Raw genomic sequence first — 17,554 nt, 5'->3', positions numbered from 1 at the left:
GGATCTTTATGAAAATTATCTTTATGAAAATTAGAGTGAAACCTGAAGTTAAAGATAATAATCATATCACTGTTCAATCATTATTAAATCAATATTTTGTAGCCTCTTGTTGATCAGTAATGAGCATCAGTCTATCATCTCTGTAGTGAAGATAAAAAAAAAATAACTACTACTTAAAATAACTACAAGAAATAAGTAAAAATCTCAGTTCCGTGCCAAATCAGTTCAGCTATGTTTTTAACATGGTAAAGTGTCAAAGATGTGATGGTCATGATGGACGAATGTTATTTAAATACAAGCCTCGGCATTCATTAAGACGGTGATAGTAGTAATATCAAGTATCTGTACTCTAAACACGGTTTTACCAGAGAGTAGTTCTGCATCAAATCAGTGGACAAAATAATAAGAGACAGAAGAGAAGAGAAGACAGGACAAGCAGTGGTCCATCACAATTAGAAGAGAATTAATATTTCCCATTTCCATTTCAAACACCATTTAACATTTTATTAACTGTGCTCGGTTGCCATGGAGAGTAAAATATATATAGTTCTATAACATAATAAAATATGATATATACATTTAAAATAGAATACTTTGTGTACACGGCAAACATGAAGACCTGCAACAAAACCATGACCTATGAATCCATTCAAAATTGGGTGCAAAGTATAATCTATGGTACAAATACATCAAATTCAAAAAGGGTGTGTTATATGGCTTTTTTATTGGATAAGTCTGGAGAATGCTTTTGCGTTTTTGAGTGTGTGTGTGCGTGCCGTCGAGCGTAGTGTTCACGCACAGTGCGCGTTCGCGTGTTTTCTTCAAGTTTGATTGAGTAAGGGCACGTGTAAAAATAGCCCACCAACAAAAATCCGGAAACCCCTTCTTTTCACAAGCCTGACAACAAAATAGTACCTGATCCTTGCATTACGTTAACATTTAAACACAATATGATCGGTAGATGGACTAGGAAATATAATATTTAACTTCAAAAGTTTCCATAAACACGCTCTTGTTTTGTTGCACGCTTTTGACTTGGTGTAAGCATTTGCAGACGTTCCCTGCGACGGTTGAACCGTCCCGTCATACCTCGCGTGGCCAACGGCTCTCTCCGCCGAAAGCTGGCTCATTGAATTACCGTGCTCACCCTGTTTGGCTTGATTTAAACAAATAATTTGGAGTAAACCTGGTCGGACTAGCTCATTGAACACCTGCTATCTGTCACACACTTCCCTGGCCTTCTGTTTATCTGGCTACGGCCGTGGGGCGTGCTTTCCTGGGCTCGCTGGCTGGGTTTGGTCGGGGAGGCAGGGGGAAGTACGGAGCTGGTCCCGAGTGATGATGGAGCTGGAGTCGGCCAGTAACAGAGGCGAACTGGGAGCAGTGGGTGACTCGCTGCAGCCACAGACCCCGAGCAGGCACGAAAAGAGCCTGGGACTGCTCACCACCAAGTTTGTGACTTTACTGCAGGAGGCAAAGGACGGAGTGCTGGATCTGAAAGCTGTGAGCATGCAACCTAGAGTCTTTGTTGTTAGCTAGCACATGTCATTTTGAGCCTGCCCGCTGTAGTTAGGTTACATGCACTTTCGCTAGCTCGCCTGTTAGCCTAGCCTAGCTGTGTGACAGGCTAATTTGAATGGTTGATACCTCTTTGCCTATAGCTTTGCAGTTTTAATTCCCCTGTGTTACTTTCAAACCCCCGCTCAAATGCTGCGCCATGGTATTTTTTAACGTTTCTCAAAGGGGAGCAAAGTAAGGTAACAAACTGAACTTTGAGTAGCCTGGCCAACTTTTCAGACTCTGCCCCCCTGCAGATTCAAAGTTTAAAAAGTGGGTCATCTTTTGTCGTTCCCTTCTGAGCTAACGCTACTGCATCTTCACACATGAACAATTTGTTTCTGATTGATAACGTTGTAGTCACTTAACGACATTTACTGATTCAGGTCGTCTTCAGTAATTACTCAATAAACATATGCATTTAACGACGGTGCATTAGCTTTTCAGTCAGAAGCACATTAAATAACGCTAGCTGTGTCTTCCACCACAATCTTTAGGCCATCATCCTCTTAATAAGATGTTCAGACACTACATAAACACTCCCATAAAATTATGATCATACTCGCTGGGCGGTCTGTTAGTGTCAGAGGATCTCAAGATACTAACTGGTTTGTGTTTAAGTAATAATTAATTAGCTTTGAGCTCATAAGCTAAAAATGGGGTTTCATCTGAAGCCCAGCTGTATCAAAACAAATTAATACACCTGTCAAACTGCAATATAGATAGAAACATTTTAAAAACACTGCCCTCTATGTGTTTTCTCAGCCAGAACCAGGGAACCAGATGGCAGCTTGACCAGCCAAGCATTACTTTGTGTAATAGCACATAGTTTCTTTTTCACAGTGACCTCAGTGACTTGGCAGACAGATTGGCTTCATAGCTCCTGCCACTCATTGTGGCGCTGTCCTTTGCTGATTGTAAAATATCTGACACTCATGCTTTTTTTTTCTTTCTCTTTCACTCTCAATTTCATCTGTCCTTAAAAACCCACTGCATTTATGACTTATGATTCACTTTGAGCAATCACTTGAAACTGTTTATCCTAGAAAGAAAAAAAATAACTTCATGTCTTATTCTTCTCTTAGTTCAAATGCTGGGTGATTGGTGTAATTATTCCATTATAAGACATATATTAGTAAGAACTTTGATAATGGAGTTGTGAATTTGTTTTGTACTAAACACTGAGAAAGTAAAATACAGCCATGACATTCAGCACTTTAAAATTAAGGGTTAGCTATGTGTATTTCCGTTAAAAGCCCATTTGCCTCTGTCACCTGTGGCTCCCACAACCACACTGAACTGAAAGTCTTTTTTTTTTTTTTGTATTAGTGAATGATACATGTTTGTTATGTTAACTATTAAATAAAAACCCTTTTAGTATACGAGCTGTCATTCAGCAGGTCTGTGACTCCAGTTCACCCACAGGGCCTGCTGACAAAGTCTAGACTTATCAGCTCCAGCCATACGGTTATCATTAGTTTGTTAAACACCAAGACGTTGGGCTGTGACAGAAGTTTAAATGACACCAAAATGGGTGGTGAGACCTCATGGTTTTTGGTTGCAGAGCATTGAACCTGTTGGCACAGATCTTGAAGTCCCTCTTTGTATGTGCTTTCAGCTATAAGCCTACCAAAGGAGATGGCAGTAATCTCTATTGTATTTTTCATTGCTTTTGTCCTGTCTTTCAGGCTGCAGACACCTTGGCAGTGCGACAGAAACGGCGTATTTACGATATCACTAATGTGCTGGAGGGAATTGGACTGATAGAGAAGAAGTCTAAGAACAGTATCCAATGGAAGTAAGTCTACAGTTCATTTATTTCATTTCCAAAGGTGGAAAGACTCTCTCTTAATTAAAAAAAAAAAAAAAAAGCTAAGTACAAATTTTGTCCGAAAATTGTCTGTGTTTCAAGGATCAAGGAACTTTATTGTCATACCAGGACATTTACATCTTATGGTATGAAATTAGTACTCAGGTCCCAGTTTAAGCCATTCAGAGCAAGACGTGAACAAAAATGAAATATAAACATAAGGGCAATAATATAAACAGAGTAGAAAATATAAACATATAAACATTAGAGTAGAAAAATAAATATGAACATTAGAGAAATAAAATAAACATTAGAGCAGCTCTCACAATTTGCAAAACATGAGCTACTTGAGTTTTGTCCTGATCTGACATGGCCTTCATCACAGAGAAAGTCCTGCTAAGGTAATGCGAGGGCTGAACTATGTGAAACCACGCTGCTAAATATTCGTTTTAGTCATTTTACCAGTCCTCCCCACCACTTCCACTTTTTCATGCAGCTTTTTCGTGTAGCTGTAAATATTATAGACATTGAGAAATGGGCTGAGAGGCTGATTCTTCTGAGGATCACAGCAATAGATGTTGATGTCACATTATCTGTGTATGTGCTCACGTTTGCTTGTGTGTTGATCTGTCTGAGAAACATGCTCATGACTCTGACCATATCTGAGTCGAGAAGAGAGAAATGACTGTTGAACGGACGAGTTTGAATCATATGAAACAGACAAGAATCTCAGTTTTCATTACATGTGCTCATTTAGATACTATAGAACTGATCACAGACAGTGGTTTTTGCAACTGTCACAGCCCTGTGTAATATTTAACAATATATCCAATATGTCCAACCTCTTGGAGAGCTGTAGATATGAGCATTGTAAGTGTACATGAAAATGTGTTGGTTCTTTAGTCCCACTCTTTGGTTTTAAAATGAGAAATGACAGTGAGGGAAAATGTTCACAAAATATTGTTGTAGAAGTTCTGGAAACATAATTTGTAAATGTGGCCTTAAAGCAAATATTATGTCTATCACAAGCTGTGGTTGTCGGCATATTTGTCTCCTCTTAGTGCAGCTGCATCTAATAAGGCACAAGGATCAGTAGCCAAGAGAAATGAATGAGAATGAAACTGCTTAACTAGATCAATAATAAAGCAGGGTGTTAATGAAAAACAGCATGTCTGCTCATGAGTGTGTGATACTGTCTTTGCCTTCTGTCTGTACATGACCATGCATTTGTCTTTTTCTTTCAGGGGTGTAGGGCCAGGTTGTAACACCAGGGAGATAGCTGATAAGCTGATAGATCTGAAGGCAGAACTAGATGATCTGGCCCTCAGGGAGCACGAACTGGACCAGCAGAGAGTCTGGGTCCAACAGAGCATCAAGAACGTCACAGATGACTCCAACAACAGCCCATATCCTTCACTGCGCAGTGTGCTTATTTCACTTGTTAATGGAAAATATTTAGTGAATTTGCAGGCTCATAAATCAGAGCAGAGCCAGGCTGCTGATAATAGAAGTCTGTAGGTACTGACATACAGCCAGGGTTTTTACTGTAAAGGACAGGCCACCAGTTTTATCACTGGAATAAAGTGCCGCTGAAGAACAAGGACAACAATGTCAAACTGTGTGAAAAAAATCTGCAATTATTTGCAAACATGCCATTATGGATTACTTAGATATACTTGTTGTTAAATGCATAGTGCAAACCACTCATGGTCGGTATTTAGATATGTGCATGTGGCACTCTGTGGCACAGAGCAACAGTAGACACCATGACAAAACAGTGAAACATGTCCGATCTCAACACCATCTGGCATCTCATCGTGGATTATCCTGGGCATACATCCCCACAGATTCTGCCAGCTCTGTCAGCCACACGGCTCATATTGAGGCTCTCTGTCCTGGTCATTTAAAGGGGCACTCCACTGATTTTACACATAAAAGTCACAGACATCCTGTAAACACAGCTGTATATTGCCTTCTGTGCTTCTAGAGGTAGCTTTCTAAAGTCTGTCTCTTGAGTCTCCAATTTTACTGAACTGCTGGAGTACCCTATCAGTAAATCTAACTATTCAATAAATCATCATGTCCTTGGTTAACTAACAACCTTCCAGCCATAGCTGAAGTGCTGAAATATTTTCTTATTTTTAGTGACAAACCTTGTTATTGTATGGACCCTTAACACATGAATACTATGGCCTATGTAAAACATGAAGACCTCTGTGGAGCTTTCAAAGGTATTTTCAGACTCTTTATACTTGCCTCTCTGTTTTCATTTTCTTTTTCTGTTACTTTTGTTGAAACTTTTAATGACGGATCATCACCTCCTTTTTTGCAGGTGACACACTCCTAGCAATTCGTGCTCCCATTGGCACACAACTAGAGGTGCCCATACCAGAAGCTGTAAGTTGTGTCTTCATAGTTTGTGCAGGTCAGGTCCACCTACTGTTGTGTTGTCTCATGTCTCAGACAAGGTGTTTGTGTCCCTGTATCCAGGTCCTCAATGGGCAAAGGAAATACCAGATCCGTCTCAAGAGCACATCTGGTCCTATTGAGGTTTTGCTGGTCAATAAGGACCCGTCCAGTGCCTCTCCTGTTGTTTTGCCCGTCCCTCCTCCAGAGGACGTCCTTCAGAACCTCCCAGCACCAACACCTACCTCCCAACCAGCCACTGCTGCCTCCCAGGTACACACAGATATTAGCTATCACTGTGCAATTAGTACTATCAAGATGAAACAAAAATCTTCAGCTTGCCTCCTTGATATCATTCATGTTCATAAAAGTTAAATCACCACAGAAAAATGATTCAAAATACTGTGACTTCTGTTTTTTTTTTTTTTCTTATACAAATTCTGTTTTCTTCATCGTGCCGTGTTATGACTTTCCTTCATCTTTCCACCCTGCAGGTCCCCAAAGCTGCTCCAGCTGCTTCTACAAAATCTGGTCCTGCCACAACATCAGCAACACCAGCCAACCAGACCGTCTCAGTGACAGGTATGGAGGGGGTCAAGAACAATTCTGTCTATCATACATCATCTCCTCACTTCACTTTTTCTTGTTGTATTTTACACTGAACCATTTGCGACTGTAACATGATACCAAGACCTATCACCAGCTCAGCCATTTACAGCATGTTGTCCTGTGTTTGTTTTATTTCAGAAGTGACGAGCACCACGCCGCTCACACCAACAACAGATACACCTGCTGCAGCCACTCAGCAGCTTCAGTCCTCTGCCTCGTTGGATGGATCTGCATCCTCCTCTGCCTCTGCAGTATTTGAACCAATTAAGTCAGATCCCTCTGAACGTGAGTGCTGAACTCTTTTGAACCTCTCTCTCTCTGTAACGTGCATCTTTTAGAAAAGACAAACTCACTCAAGGAATTATAGCATTGATGCAGGGATGATGAAGATGATTCATTTTTTTACTTTTACATTCACAGTCTTGCTGTATTGACCCTGGGGCATGTTTTATTCATTTGGTGCTATATGTGTTCCTAAGCTCATTTCTCACACATTGGATTAATTTAGTGCTTCTCAAAAGGAGTTTACAGATTCTACCAACGCTTGATAACCTGAATTCTCCTTTTTTATTTCACTAAAACCAAGTTTGGCTCCTTCTAGTATTAGTTTCCAGAGTTTTGTTGATGAGTAATAAAAAATTAAATCCATTTATGTCAGTGTGAGGGACAGCTTTTGTAGGGGTCATGAAATTACGTTAATTATTTATTTTTATTTTTTTTAGTTTGTATTTATCCAGCTACATACCATACGAGATTTTGAAAATATTACTATTCAAATCATACATTTAAATATGTCACTGTATAGCTGAAAAGTTTGCTTTGGTTTCCCTCTAGTGCTGGACTTTCCCAAAGAGCTTTCTGAAATGTTTGACCCAACAAGAGGTAAACGTTTCTTTAGTTTTTCATAAATTTGATATTTTCTCCTTCAAAGAATTGTGCAGTCACCCATGTTACATCCTCTCAGTGTCCTGCAGATTGAAGGGTTTACAAAAGATCTTTTTCTCTCTGACAGAGATCATGAGTGGAGATTTGTTGGAGGATTTGATGTCATCAGAAGGTAAGTAGTGTTTTGTGTCTTTTTGTAAAGCACTTTGAAAACAAAACTACCATACAAATGAAGATTCTTGTTATTATTACTATTGTTGTTAATATTATTATTACGGTAAAATAAAAAATAAAAATGCTTGATTACATATAATTTCTCTGACAAAGAGGCTCTTGAGTACATTTCAGCATGTGGCCTCCTTTTATCCATCCCTCATTTCTCATCCATTTCTCTGTCTGTTTCACCTCCAGTGTTCTCGCCTCTCCTCCGGCTGTCCCCTCCACCCAGTGACCACGACTACATATATAACCTGGATGAGACAGAAGGCCTGTGTGACCTCTTCGATGTCCCCATTCTCAACCTCTGACCCCTGAAATTGTTGTCAGAGTGGGAAACAGTTGCTCTAACGTGCTAATCTACCTTCATTTTCTCCAAGTTTTCCCCCCTCACTGACAGTGAAGGTGAGAAGAGGTGCAGGAAAGCCAGTACCATCTGATGAGCGTTCAAGGACACCTCTGCACTGACACGGTGAGCTCAAGCTGAGCTCAGTCAGACAGTAGCTTGTACAGCCTCATGAAGAAATACAAGAACAAAACATTTTACTGCTTTTCCAAGGAAACAAAGTCAAAAGACAAATAATTATATTTTTGGATTCTTGTGTATTATAAAGCGTTATGTTTGTGTATCAGCTTTCCCGTGTGCTCGTGAGCGAATGTGTGTAAGCGTACTTTACACGAGTGTGCTTGTGAGTCTGTGTGCCTGCTTTTATTTTGTATCGAACGCTCTCTTAACTTGAGCCAGATGTCTCCAGGAAAAAAAAAATAGAGAAACCTATCAGGTCAAGAGGCATTGCAGACTAACGGAGCACAGCCTTTATCACCCGGCAGCTGGCACCACGCATGGCTAGAATGAGTCCAAACACAGCTGGTTAAATATGCACTGTCCTCATGTACATAGAGAATATATATTTTGTATTACCAGCACACAAGACTATTGTTTTATTATGAACTACATTTGTGACACAGGCAGAGCAACAATTTGCAAAAAAGAAGAGAAAGAAAGGTATCATGGTCAAATGTTCATACTGTGTGTATGAAGTGCTTTGTTTTGAGTAATTGGACTTGGTTTTGATTAAAGCTTTCAGTGCAGAAGTGTTGTTGGGTTCCAGTGAGAGAAAGAGGAACTTAATACTAAACTATTGAGGCCAATAAACTTTGTAACTTAACCAGCCAAAGACAAAAAAAAAAAATTCAAGGCAAGGGGGTGGGAAGTTTTAAAATACTACCATTTTATATGAAGACCTTTTTAGGTCATCAAGGTGCTTGTTAAAATGAGAAATCAACTCCACATTATGACTACCATGTTCTTTAACTGGTTCAGTTTTGGCACATCCAGAGATGGATGAGAGGTTTGATTGTTTTAAAAAAAAAAAAAAAGGCATTCTTTCAGTTTCATTTTGCCTCTGGACTATTACTATTGGACCTTGCAGATTTTTATTGGCGCTGATTTATATGTAACGTAACTGGTGTACGTCAGAGAAGTAGCCCCCCACCCCCCTTCAAAATGAATTTGTGGCGATTGTCTTTCCATTATAATGTATATGAATACCATTGTACTCAGTTCATCTGTATGTAAAAGGAAGTGTATGTATTTTTGATGTATTTTTACTGATGCTTTGAATATAGTCACCATGTCAAGAAAAAATGATCCTGTTTTTCTTGTTTTTGTATATTTGGCACAAATTCCTATTCAGTAGTTTTTGCTTTTTTTCCATTTTCTTTCTGTCCATGCTCACCCCTCTGAATTTCATTTTTCCACTCTAAATATTCTCTCTGTGTGCAGGGGACAGATGAGTAGCAATTCAGGATGAGTTTTTACTAATCAGACTGTACAATAATCAATATTATTCATCTTTCTACGGTGCTTTCATCTGTAAAATCACTTTTTATGTAATAAGACTTTGCCTGGGATGACGTGTATCTATGTACAGTATGTACTGTGTAAATCCTTCTCTACCGCTTGTATAGAATAGCATTTATTTTTTATACCTGCTAGCTATGTTATTACATGAGCATTGCTACTAATTTGGGGCTACAGTTAAAGTTTAAGGGATTTACCCACAAAACCTTCTGCTTTTTCAAAGCATCCTGTCTCATCATTGCACTTTACATCACTGTGGACAGATTGGTTGCTACTCATCCGCTCCTTGATCAGTAGCCAGCCGTGTTTGGACAGTGTTGTGAGCAGCCAGGGATTTCAGCAGTCCTGGGCTGAATGAATCATGTCTGTGTGCTGGTGTGTGAGACTCAATCCTACAGACTATTTTTAACAGGCTCACTGTTGTTAAGCTGTAGTTGCATCAAATGATACAAAATAAACACTTTGGTATTATTTGTGTATTGTCTGGCTCCCTTGGTTTCCTGTTTAAGTAATGTATCACACCATTGGTGTGTGTAACAGAGAGTTACCTCTTATAGTATACTCCGTTGAGTAGTGAACTGTTGAGAGAGTTCATGGGTGTTTGCAGCTGACGTCACACAGCCTCTTTTCTATTGTGCACAGGTGTGTTATCCAATTATTAAACAAAACTACATAGCTAGCTTTGTGGTGTCCAGAAATCTAAAAAGAACCATTAAAGATGAAGGTATTAAGATTCTGAGATTAGGGTGTAATATCACTTAAACTCCAAAAGTCAATTTATTGAACAACCAAATCATTGTTGTGATAATTTCTTCCATGAGGCTTTTTAGTCTTTAAAGTCTCATCAGTTTATGATACAAGAGGGATGGTTCTGTAAAGAGAAGCACAAGGGACAGCTGATATATATTTCCATGATGTCAAAATCCCCAGTGTGCACTTTTGTTGCATGTCATTCCCTATCTCTTCCTCCCCTTCACTTCCTGTCAACTTTCTATAATAAAGGCCTTAAAATAACCTAAAAGAGACACATCATGTGTCTGTACAGGAGACAGACATGAAGTGTGGGAGTATATTGGTAATCAGTGCAGTAATACGGTTGTCAATCATGTGCTAAAGGGCACTTCAGCAGGACAGGACGTCCTTGGGTAGCTGATGAACGGTCCTCGCCCCTCATAGGGCACCCTGCTCCCCCTTTGCTCACAATAAGCCTGATAACTGATAACTGTCATAGCAGAAGTGACGAAGGGCTGAAAATTCGTGTCTACAGTAGTTTATGAAAAAAAAAATCTGGGATAAATGGGGGACAGCAGGGGGCAGCTGCAACCAACTGTACCCGACCCGGAACTTTGAATTAATTCATCTACTTCTTGGAAATTTGGAAGAAAATCTGATGTAGTGCCGTATAAACAGCAAGAGTGTTTCCAGAACTTATACGATTTTTCTTACAAAGTAAAAGCGCTGTGTCTCTCAAGGACTAAAAGAGTCCATTTGCGATCTTAAAAGTAATGCACTAAAAGGTTTGAAGATACAATCTAACATAAAGGTATGTGAATTTAATTAAATCTAATGAAGTAAATAAACAGCGACGGCCTCTTTCTCGTGCAACATTTTCTTAAAGCTTTATGTAACCGCTAATGTTTGAATCAAAGCACGCAGGACACGATGGGTTTTATTCTGAAAGTCTCAACCGGAAAACAGTTCTCTTAAACTGGGTACCTTGACTCACGCCCTCGACTAAACGACTCCAACCAACCCGGAACTTTTCATCTAACTAATCATTCCTGAAAACTTGCTGCGAGGAGTTTCCTTCTGCTTTTCCGACGAGTTCAGATGTATCTCTAAGTAAAAAGTGACTTCTGGGAACTGAGGGTTTGTTCCTTGTGAAGGAAACAAAAAAAAGACCGTTGCAAATGTTCCTCGCTCCGACTGCGGCGGCTCCTGCAGGACAGTAGACCTCGACTTGTCTTTTCAAACCAGGTAGGACGGAGTCAGAGGGGAAAAAAAAGCTCTGCAACCAACTCTCACAATTTTTTTTTTCACAATCTCTTCTGAGACAGCTTCGGCCATTGTCACATCTGGTTTAAATAACTATTCACAGTCCATGTGCTGTTTTTACATTTATTTTGCACGTACGCGTTTGCTTTTACTTCTAACGTTGGCCTGAACAGAGTTTGGTGGTGAATGTTTGCAGCAGCGCATGACTTTACTCAGCTTGCCTATAGTGATCAGCAGCACTCACATTTATCTGTGTAAAACAGAATTGTATTATTGTAATAAATAGGTTACATACTGTTTATGCAGTGTATTTTTTTTCTCTTTGAAAATTCAGTGTCAGATTCCTCTAAATCTCAGAAGAAACGAGTTTCTTCTATGGTACTATTCCAATATGTGTTTTATGTATGTATATTCTAAGGCCATACTGTGTGTGTGTGTGTGTGTGTGTGTGTGGTACCCTGTCAGGATAGGAATTTCAGGCAGCTGAAAGCTCCCCCCTTCACACACACACACACACTTCCACAGAGGGGAGGGGGTTTGTCAGTCCAGGGGGTCTGAGACACACATTGGGTCTGCAGGCTAACAAAAGGTCTGGCCGTGCTTGTGGTTTTAAGCTTAATGAAGCAAACTGCTCAGAGCAGAATACAGGCACTGACAGCTACAGACCACGGTGGACATTTCATCTTAAAGTTATAAAGGTTTTAAAATGATCTCCCCCTGATCTCCTTATCTTTAAAGAGTGTGAGCTGATAGGTCTGTGAAACAAAGTTTTGTCGTAGAGGAGAAACTGTTTATAGTAGCCCATGTATTTGTAGTACATTTGACAAAAATACATTAATGCCTAAATGTGGTTTTGTAGGTGTTATAACTTCCTGTATCAGAATTACACAGAAATACAGAAACTATTTACCAATCAAATATCAGTCTGCTAACAATAGTACACTACTTTTTAGTGCACTTTGTAGCACACTACATTTGTTATATGTTTAGTAAAACTGAAAGGTTATTTCTGATAAAAACCTAATAAGACTGCAAATAGTGGGTTTTTTTTCCAATTATTGATTGATCTGCCAACTATTTTCTGACCAGTTGATAATTCTTTTGGTAAATATTAACATTTGGCAAACAAAAGTGAGTTGATATCAAAAATGTTGCTTATTAATTTTTTGTCAATCAGCTAATCCATTATTTGACTCCTCGTTTTAACTCAATAATTGTTACATTTACTGGAAATTGATAGATAATCTTTATTAACCTGTGTTAATAATTGCAGTGGTGTTTTATCATGTTAACTGGAATCACTGTATTGAGAGTAGTGTGTCAGGACAATGATCTCTGTCGAAAAGAACACAGGCACATATAGACTGTGTGGTTTCAGCTTCGGCAGACAGGTATAGACACAGACTGACACACTCACTTCAGTGGTTAACCTCTATGGACGCTGAGCTGAAACCTTCCCCTCTCTCTTCTGCTGAGTTAGGAAAAGGAAACATCAAACCACTTAAATATTTTTACCGCTTAGCAGTTTTTCTGTTGAGATGCATGAGCCGAGGTGTATGACAAACTCAGGGCTAATGTGAAGGCATTTTAACAGAGAAAAAAATATGTTTGACAAGGGATTCTATCAAGCACACATACGCTTTGCTGGTCTGAAGAAAAACAGAATAATTTCAGAACGAGGTTTCAAAAGTCTTTGATCTTGTTTGTATTTTCATTAATACATTCTTCATCAGGTCGTATTGCCAGCCATTAATGTAAGTAAATAGAGAATAGTAAGAAATTAATTTAATGAATCAGAATACAAGTTACACTTACTAAGCATGTTTTGTTTTGCAGTCGAGGAAACAGGCCAAGGCTCAAAGCACAAGCTTAACTTTATTCTCTGTCTTGTTGTAATGAAGGGAGAGTGTCAGTGAAGGCTGAGCTCTATCCAGTGTTACACAAGGCCTGGAGCATGTACAGACAGGTCATGATGAATGTAGGCTAATAGTGCTTTGTTGTCATTATGGGTAAACCCAGAATGCTTGAAGTCTTCTGGCCTTATCTGAATGTTTTAACTCTATGGACTGCTAATCTGACTTTGGTAACTGCAACGGCAGAAAACCAGTATCTTGGTACTGTGGTATAAGTTAACAAATTGGCCGTTTTTATTATGGTTATAGCATGATAGTTTTGGCCTTCTCCTGTTCTTGAGTAGAATTTTCTGAGAAGTTGGGTGAAATGAAAAATTGAAGGTAGTGGCTTTAATTTGCTAAGCATGAATGTTTTTAGGGCCTTTACAAATTTTTGTGATGTCTGATTTGGTCAGGCAGACCGATTTGTAAGAGTCATATTCACAGAGTTGAGCTTCTCATACAGACCAGCCAAATGACAGCTACTCGTTCAGAACGAGAAACAAAATGCACCATTTCACCATTGATCCTCACCTGTGATGAATTGTTTTGACAAAACAAAGCTACCTCTCTTTTCACTCTTTGTAGTGCAACCAAACCAATAATCTGACCTCAGATGATAGACACATGGGCTCAGTTTCAGTTCATCAGCTCAGACAGACACTCAGCTTAAAATCCACAGGCAGGTCTTTGTTGTTGCAAAGACATGACATGCCATTACCCAGAGTTTGCCCTTGAATTTGCTGACTCATAAGCTGCCTGAGAACAAACCTACATTCCCCCCAAATCTCTTAAAGATTAAGGCTGCAAATAGCTGTTGTGGTTCGTTGGAGGGAAGTTGACCTTTGACACCAGCACCAATTTACCAGAATGTTTTCAGCACCTCGGGGTTTTGATTCACCATCTAGACCATGTAAAATATCCAAAAACAAACTTGATGTGATTGTATTTGCATCTTTCTGTCGATCAACATCATCCTCCCTGCTGTGCCCCCATTTCTGTTCTTGCTTTGAAGGCGTTTTATATCAGGAAAGACACTGCCTCAGGGCAAGTGAGGTGAGAAGACAGTAAAGGCGTGTGGTTGTTTTGACAGGAGTATTTCTTTGAAACCTGCCATAAACTGTGAGCTCTTCCTTTCTCAGAGCGGAGCGAAGCTATGTGTGCTATCCAAGAGATCATGCAGAGCTTGGGGGTTATTAATCACACCAAACACATGCAGGCACAAGTTCAACCTCTTTTCTTTCATCATGAGCTTGTGAGTCTACAGAAGAATTTAGATCCAACTGTATTGTTTCCATGTGCTGAGAGCGAGGGAGAGACGGAGAAAGACGAGGAAGGGGGAAGGGTTAGAAGCGCAACAACAGCTTCTTCTGTATCCTCTGGGAATGCCGTCGAAGGCTGAGGAAGAAGAGTGCCTGTGACTGGGAGAGTGAGCAATCCGTAGTGCATGTGCAGACAGTATTTAGCCCTCTCAGCTTTACTCAACTCACCATAAATACACACTAAAAGAGGAACACAATGTTCTACAACTTCATACTGAAAATGATAGTTGCTTTGACTGCCATGAGTCATTCATCAGATGAACAGACCCATCAGTTCACGTCAAAAGAGAAACTGCTCTTGGGTTGGTCAGCTTTTACTTTGTCGTGTTTTGAAATGGTTGAATTATTCTTCAGTTTGTCACAGCAGCATAGTCTGCAGTTTAGAGCTCAGCCACAAAATGTCAGTGTGAAATTTACTGTGAAATTCAATCATGCGATTTGTAGACACATCAAATACAAGCTCATTCTTATTTTGCTCATAGTTTAACAAATATTTTCACAGTTATCTTTGTAGAAACAGGACAGAAAGGCTGGTTTGTTTGTTTTTTGGTCTGTGAACTAGTTTTATTCTTGAGTTGTTCTTTTCTACACATCCCTCTTTTGTGAAGCCAATGTGAAAGATTCTAGCATTTTTAAGATTTCAACATTTTAATATACAAATGCGCTTTATATTGATTCTTCCATCTCTTATTATCAACAGCTAGAGAGTGGTGGAGTCAAGAGGTGCCAAAATGCCACAGCAGAAGGACATAGTGAAGATAGCCATCCAGATGCCTGGGGCCTACCCCCAGCTCATACAGCTGGACCAGGTAATACACACATGTACCCATGCACACACACAAATCCAAATGTCAACAAAAGCTGGATTAGGTCATTTGATACTCTGATTGGTAATAACTGAAAAAAATACCTTTCTATTCTAGTTATATACAGAGAGAATCTCTGTTCTCAGACTTTGCCTCAGCTGGCAGCTGTACGCTTTGAGCGTGAACTTTTCAGGCAGCACTTCCCCTAAGTATGCTTAGACCATCAACCTCCATCCACTATCCACTTACAGTTACAGCAGCGCACAAACAACAACAGCCGCTTGCTGACGGCGCTGCTCTGTCCATGCAATGTCGGGCTTTTTAAACGGAAAAATGAGACGAAATAAAAGTGTAGCCTAGTGTTCCCGCAATAAACGGACTCTGAGAGCACGGAACACACCGCAACAGCGTTGCTAACATTAGCTGCTCCGGTCCTCTACCTGTATCAGCAGCGACCGTAAATCGGCAATAGCGGGGTTTCAGTCACGTGATCATGATGACGCACGTAGGCGGAGTGATTTCACGTGAAGGGCAGGAAGTTACACGTCAAAGCCAATGGAGGAAATATTAGCAGAGTCCGCATTGTACGGGTTTAGATCCCGTGTCGAGACGGAGATACACACAGTTAATCAAACAATATGTTGGACGTGACCCGTACCTCATGAAGATGAGCGAGTTTTCAACGGACTTTTAAGATTTGCCGACAATCGAGGCTGTTGACATCACCAATTATCTCGTACTTCAGACCTCTTATTATACAAAACAGCAAATGAAAGCCTACAAAAGCCTGGGGGCATATAACTATTTTGTGAGCGGGTGGGTCCACAACCTTGGTACCAAACGGCTCCAAGACGATAATCGTTTGGTCTTCGCCAGGGAGAGTTTGTTCTCATACTGGTTATGTATAGCTAGCAGCTAGCAATAGCTGCGATAATGTCAACAAACACATCTTACCGGAATACACGGGGGTTTATTTGTCAATTACATAGAAATACTAATGTATGACATGACAGCGAAACAGCATTTGGACTACTGAGTCAACGTCCTCTAAAACGCTAGGGCAGCCTAAAAAGTCCCAATGAAGTCCATATTAGACTACCGGTAACTTAATAACTATTACTATGTAAATGAGCATTAAGCGACAACGCAATGATATAAACACAGCCACAAAAACCAAGTTAGCTAGCTAACATACCTTTGACGAAGTGGTCACTGCAGACACGGGCATTGGCAGACTGCTCCTCCCGACCGCAGACGTAGGTTTAAAATCCACATTTTACGGCGTTGTTCTGTAAGTTTTTTATATTTCTCACCGTTGTGAGTGACTACTTTTGGTACCGTATAATAACTTTTTTTCTTTTTCTGTATTGGAACGATTTGAGCACCGGTAAACTACACAAAACATAGGCATTTTTCCACACAGTAGATTCTCAGTGTGTCAGTCAGCTAAAGGCTGAAACACTTCCTGCCCTCCATCCGATTTTGGCGCCCTCGCGGCGCTGCGTCTTGACGTCACGTGTAACCCACCTATTAAGTCATAAGCCAGCAGCAAAATATGCTAAGACATGCTAATTAGTGCAAACATCCAGGTAAAATAGTGAGAAATTTACTTAAGGAAAAAACTGCAACACAGGCTCCTTCGACGGTCGGTTAGTACAGTCTATACTACAACCCCCCCCTTCCCCCCCACAGTGTTCACGGAGGTGGAAACTATCAATAGAGACCAAAAACAAAAAATGTACCAGGCTGTAAATATGATTTTTTTTAGGCTGTAAAGTCGGCTATTTTAACATGGGGGTCAATGGAGCCAGCCCCCAGCGGCGGCCGAGGAGCCTGCAGCCTATTGAATGTGGAAGTGATCCTCACTGCTGAAACCTACAACTCCCACCTTGGTCATGAGTTTCACTGCTAGTGTTCTGGTAGCTCAGTTGTTCTGTGATTTGAGAAAAAAATTCTGCAGCAGCACTATGAGTTAATTCACACAAAACATTTTAACCATTCATAGCAGAATACGATATGACACGCCGCATCCCTAACTGCCGTCATAATTTATCAGCCTAATAACCTAAAAAAGAAGAAGGTGACATCACTGAAATAAAGCCTTTGCATGACTGTGGTGTGACTATCACCACTGACATACAATTGTGATTTGATATTGTTGCTTCAGCACAAGATATTTAAAGTGGTTGAAT

At 40.1% G+C, this 17,554-nt stretch overlaps 2 protein-coding genes across 6 annotated transcripts in view; both read left to right on the top strand.

The window, feature by feature from the left end:
• Nucleotides 1-1,097: 1,097 nt before the first annotated feature.
• On the top strand, nt 1,098-8,920 carry e2f4 (E2F transcription factor 4). Of its 2 annotated transcripts, none has more exons than XM_041037999.1 (11): nt 1,098-1,503; nt 3,246-3,355; nt 4,612-4,773; nt 5,555-5,598; nt 5,700-5,764; nt 5,858-6,046; nt 6,268-6,355; nt 6,521-6,667; nt 7,217-7,264; nt 7,395-7,439; nt 7,679-8,920. In XM_041037999.1, the coding sequence occupies exons 1-11, from the start codon at nt 1,339-1,341 to the stop codon at nt 7,792-7,794; spliced, it is 1,179 nt and encodes a 392-aa protein (XP_040893933.1). In that variant the 5' UTR covers nt 1,098-1,338; the 3' UTR covers nt 7,795-8,920. The 2 variants fall into 2 exon arrangements, with proteins under 2 accessions (XP_040893933.1, XP_040893934.1); XM_041038000.1 differs by lacking the exon at nt 1,098-1,503 and adding an exon at nt 3,084-3,161.
• A 2,153-nt stretch (nt 8,921-11,073) lies between these two features.
• The window catches only part of elmo3 (engulfment and cell motility 3), a 36,549-nt gene continuing 30,068 nt past the window's right edge, over nt 11,074-17,554 (top strand). For 3 of the 4 annotated variants that reach the window (XR_005894080.1, XR_005894079.1, XM_041037992.1), the window contains exons 1-2: nt 11,074-11,324; nt 15,257-15,365. Coding sequence is in view for 2 of the 4 variants with exons in the window: in XM_041037992.1 (XP_040893926.1) it covers nt 15,288-15,365 (78 nt within the window). In the remaining 2 variants the exon portion in view is untranslated. The remainder of the gene's footprint in view (nt 11,325-15,256; nt 15,366-17,554) is intronic. The other variant, XM_041037993.1, reaches the window with a different exon arrangement.

The sequence above is a fragment of the Toxotes jaculatrix genome, chromosome 5, assembly GCF_017976425.1.
Source record: "Toxotes jaculatrix isolate fToxJac2 chromosome 5, fToxJac2.pri, whole genome shotgun sequence".
Lineage (NCBI taxonomy): Eukaryota > Metazoa > Chordata > Actinopteri > Toxotidae > Toxotes > Toxotes jaculatrix.
This window is presented reverse-complemented; position numbering and strand designations above follow the sequence as displayed.

Excerpts from the sequence above, each read along its gene's own strand:
- e2f4 (XM_041037999.1), top strand. The coding sequence starts at position 1,339 with ATGATGGAGCTGGAGTCGGCCAGTAACAGAGGCGAACTGGGAGCAGTG. Across the intron at positions 3,356-4,611 it reads AAGAACAGTATCCAATGGAA|GGGTGTAGGGCCAGGTTGTA; the intron begins GTAAGTCTACAG and ends TTTTTCTTTCAG. Across the intron at positions 6,668-7,216 it reads TAAGTCAGATCCCTCTGAAC|TGCTGGACTTTCCCAAAGAG; the intron begins GTGAGTGCTGAA and ends GTTTCCCTCTAG.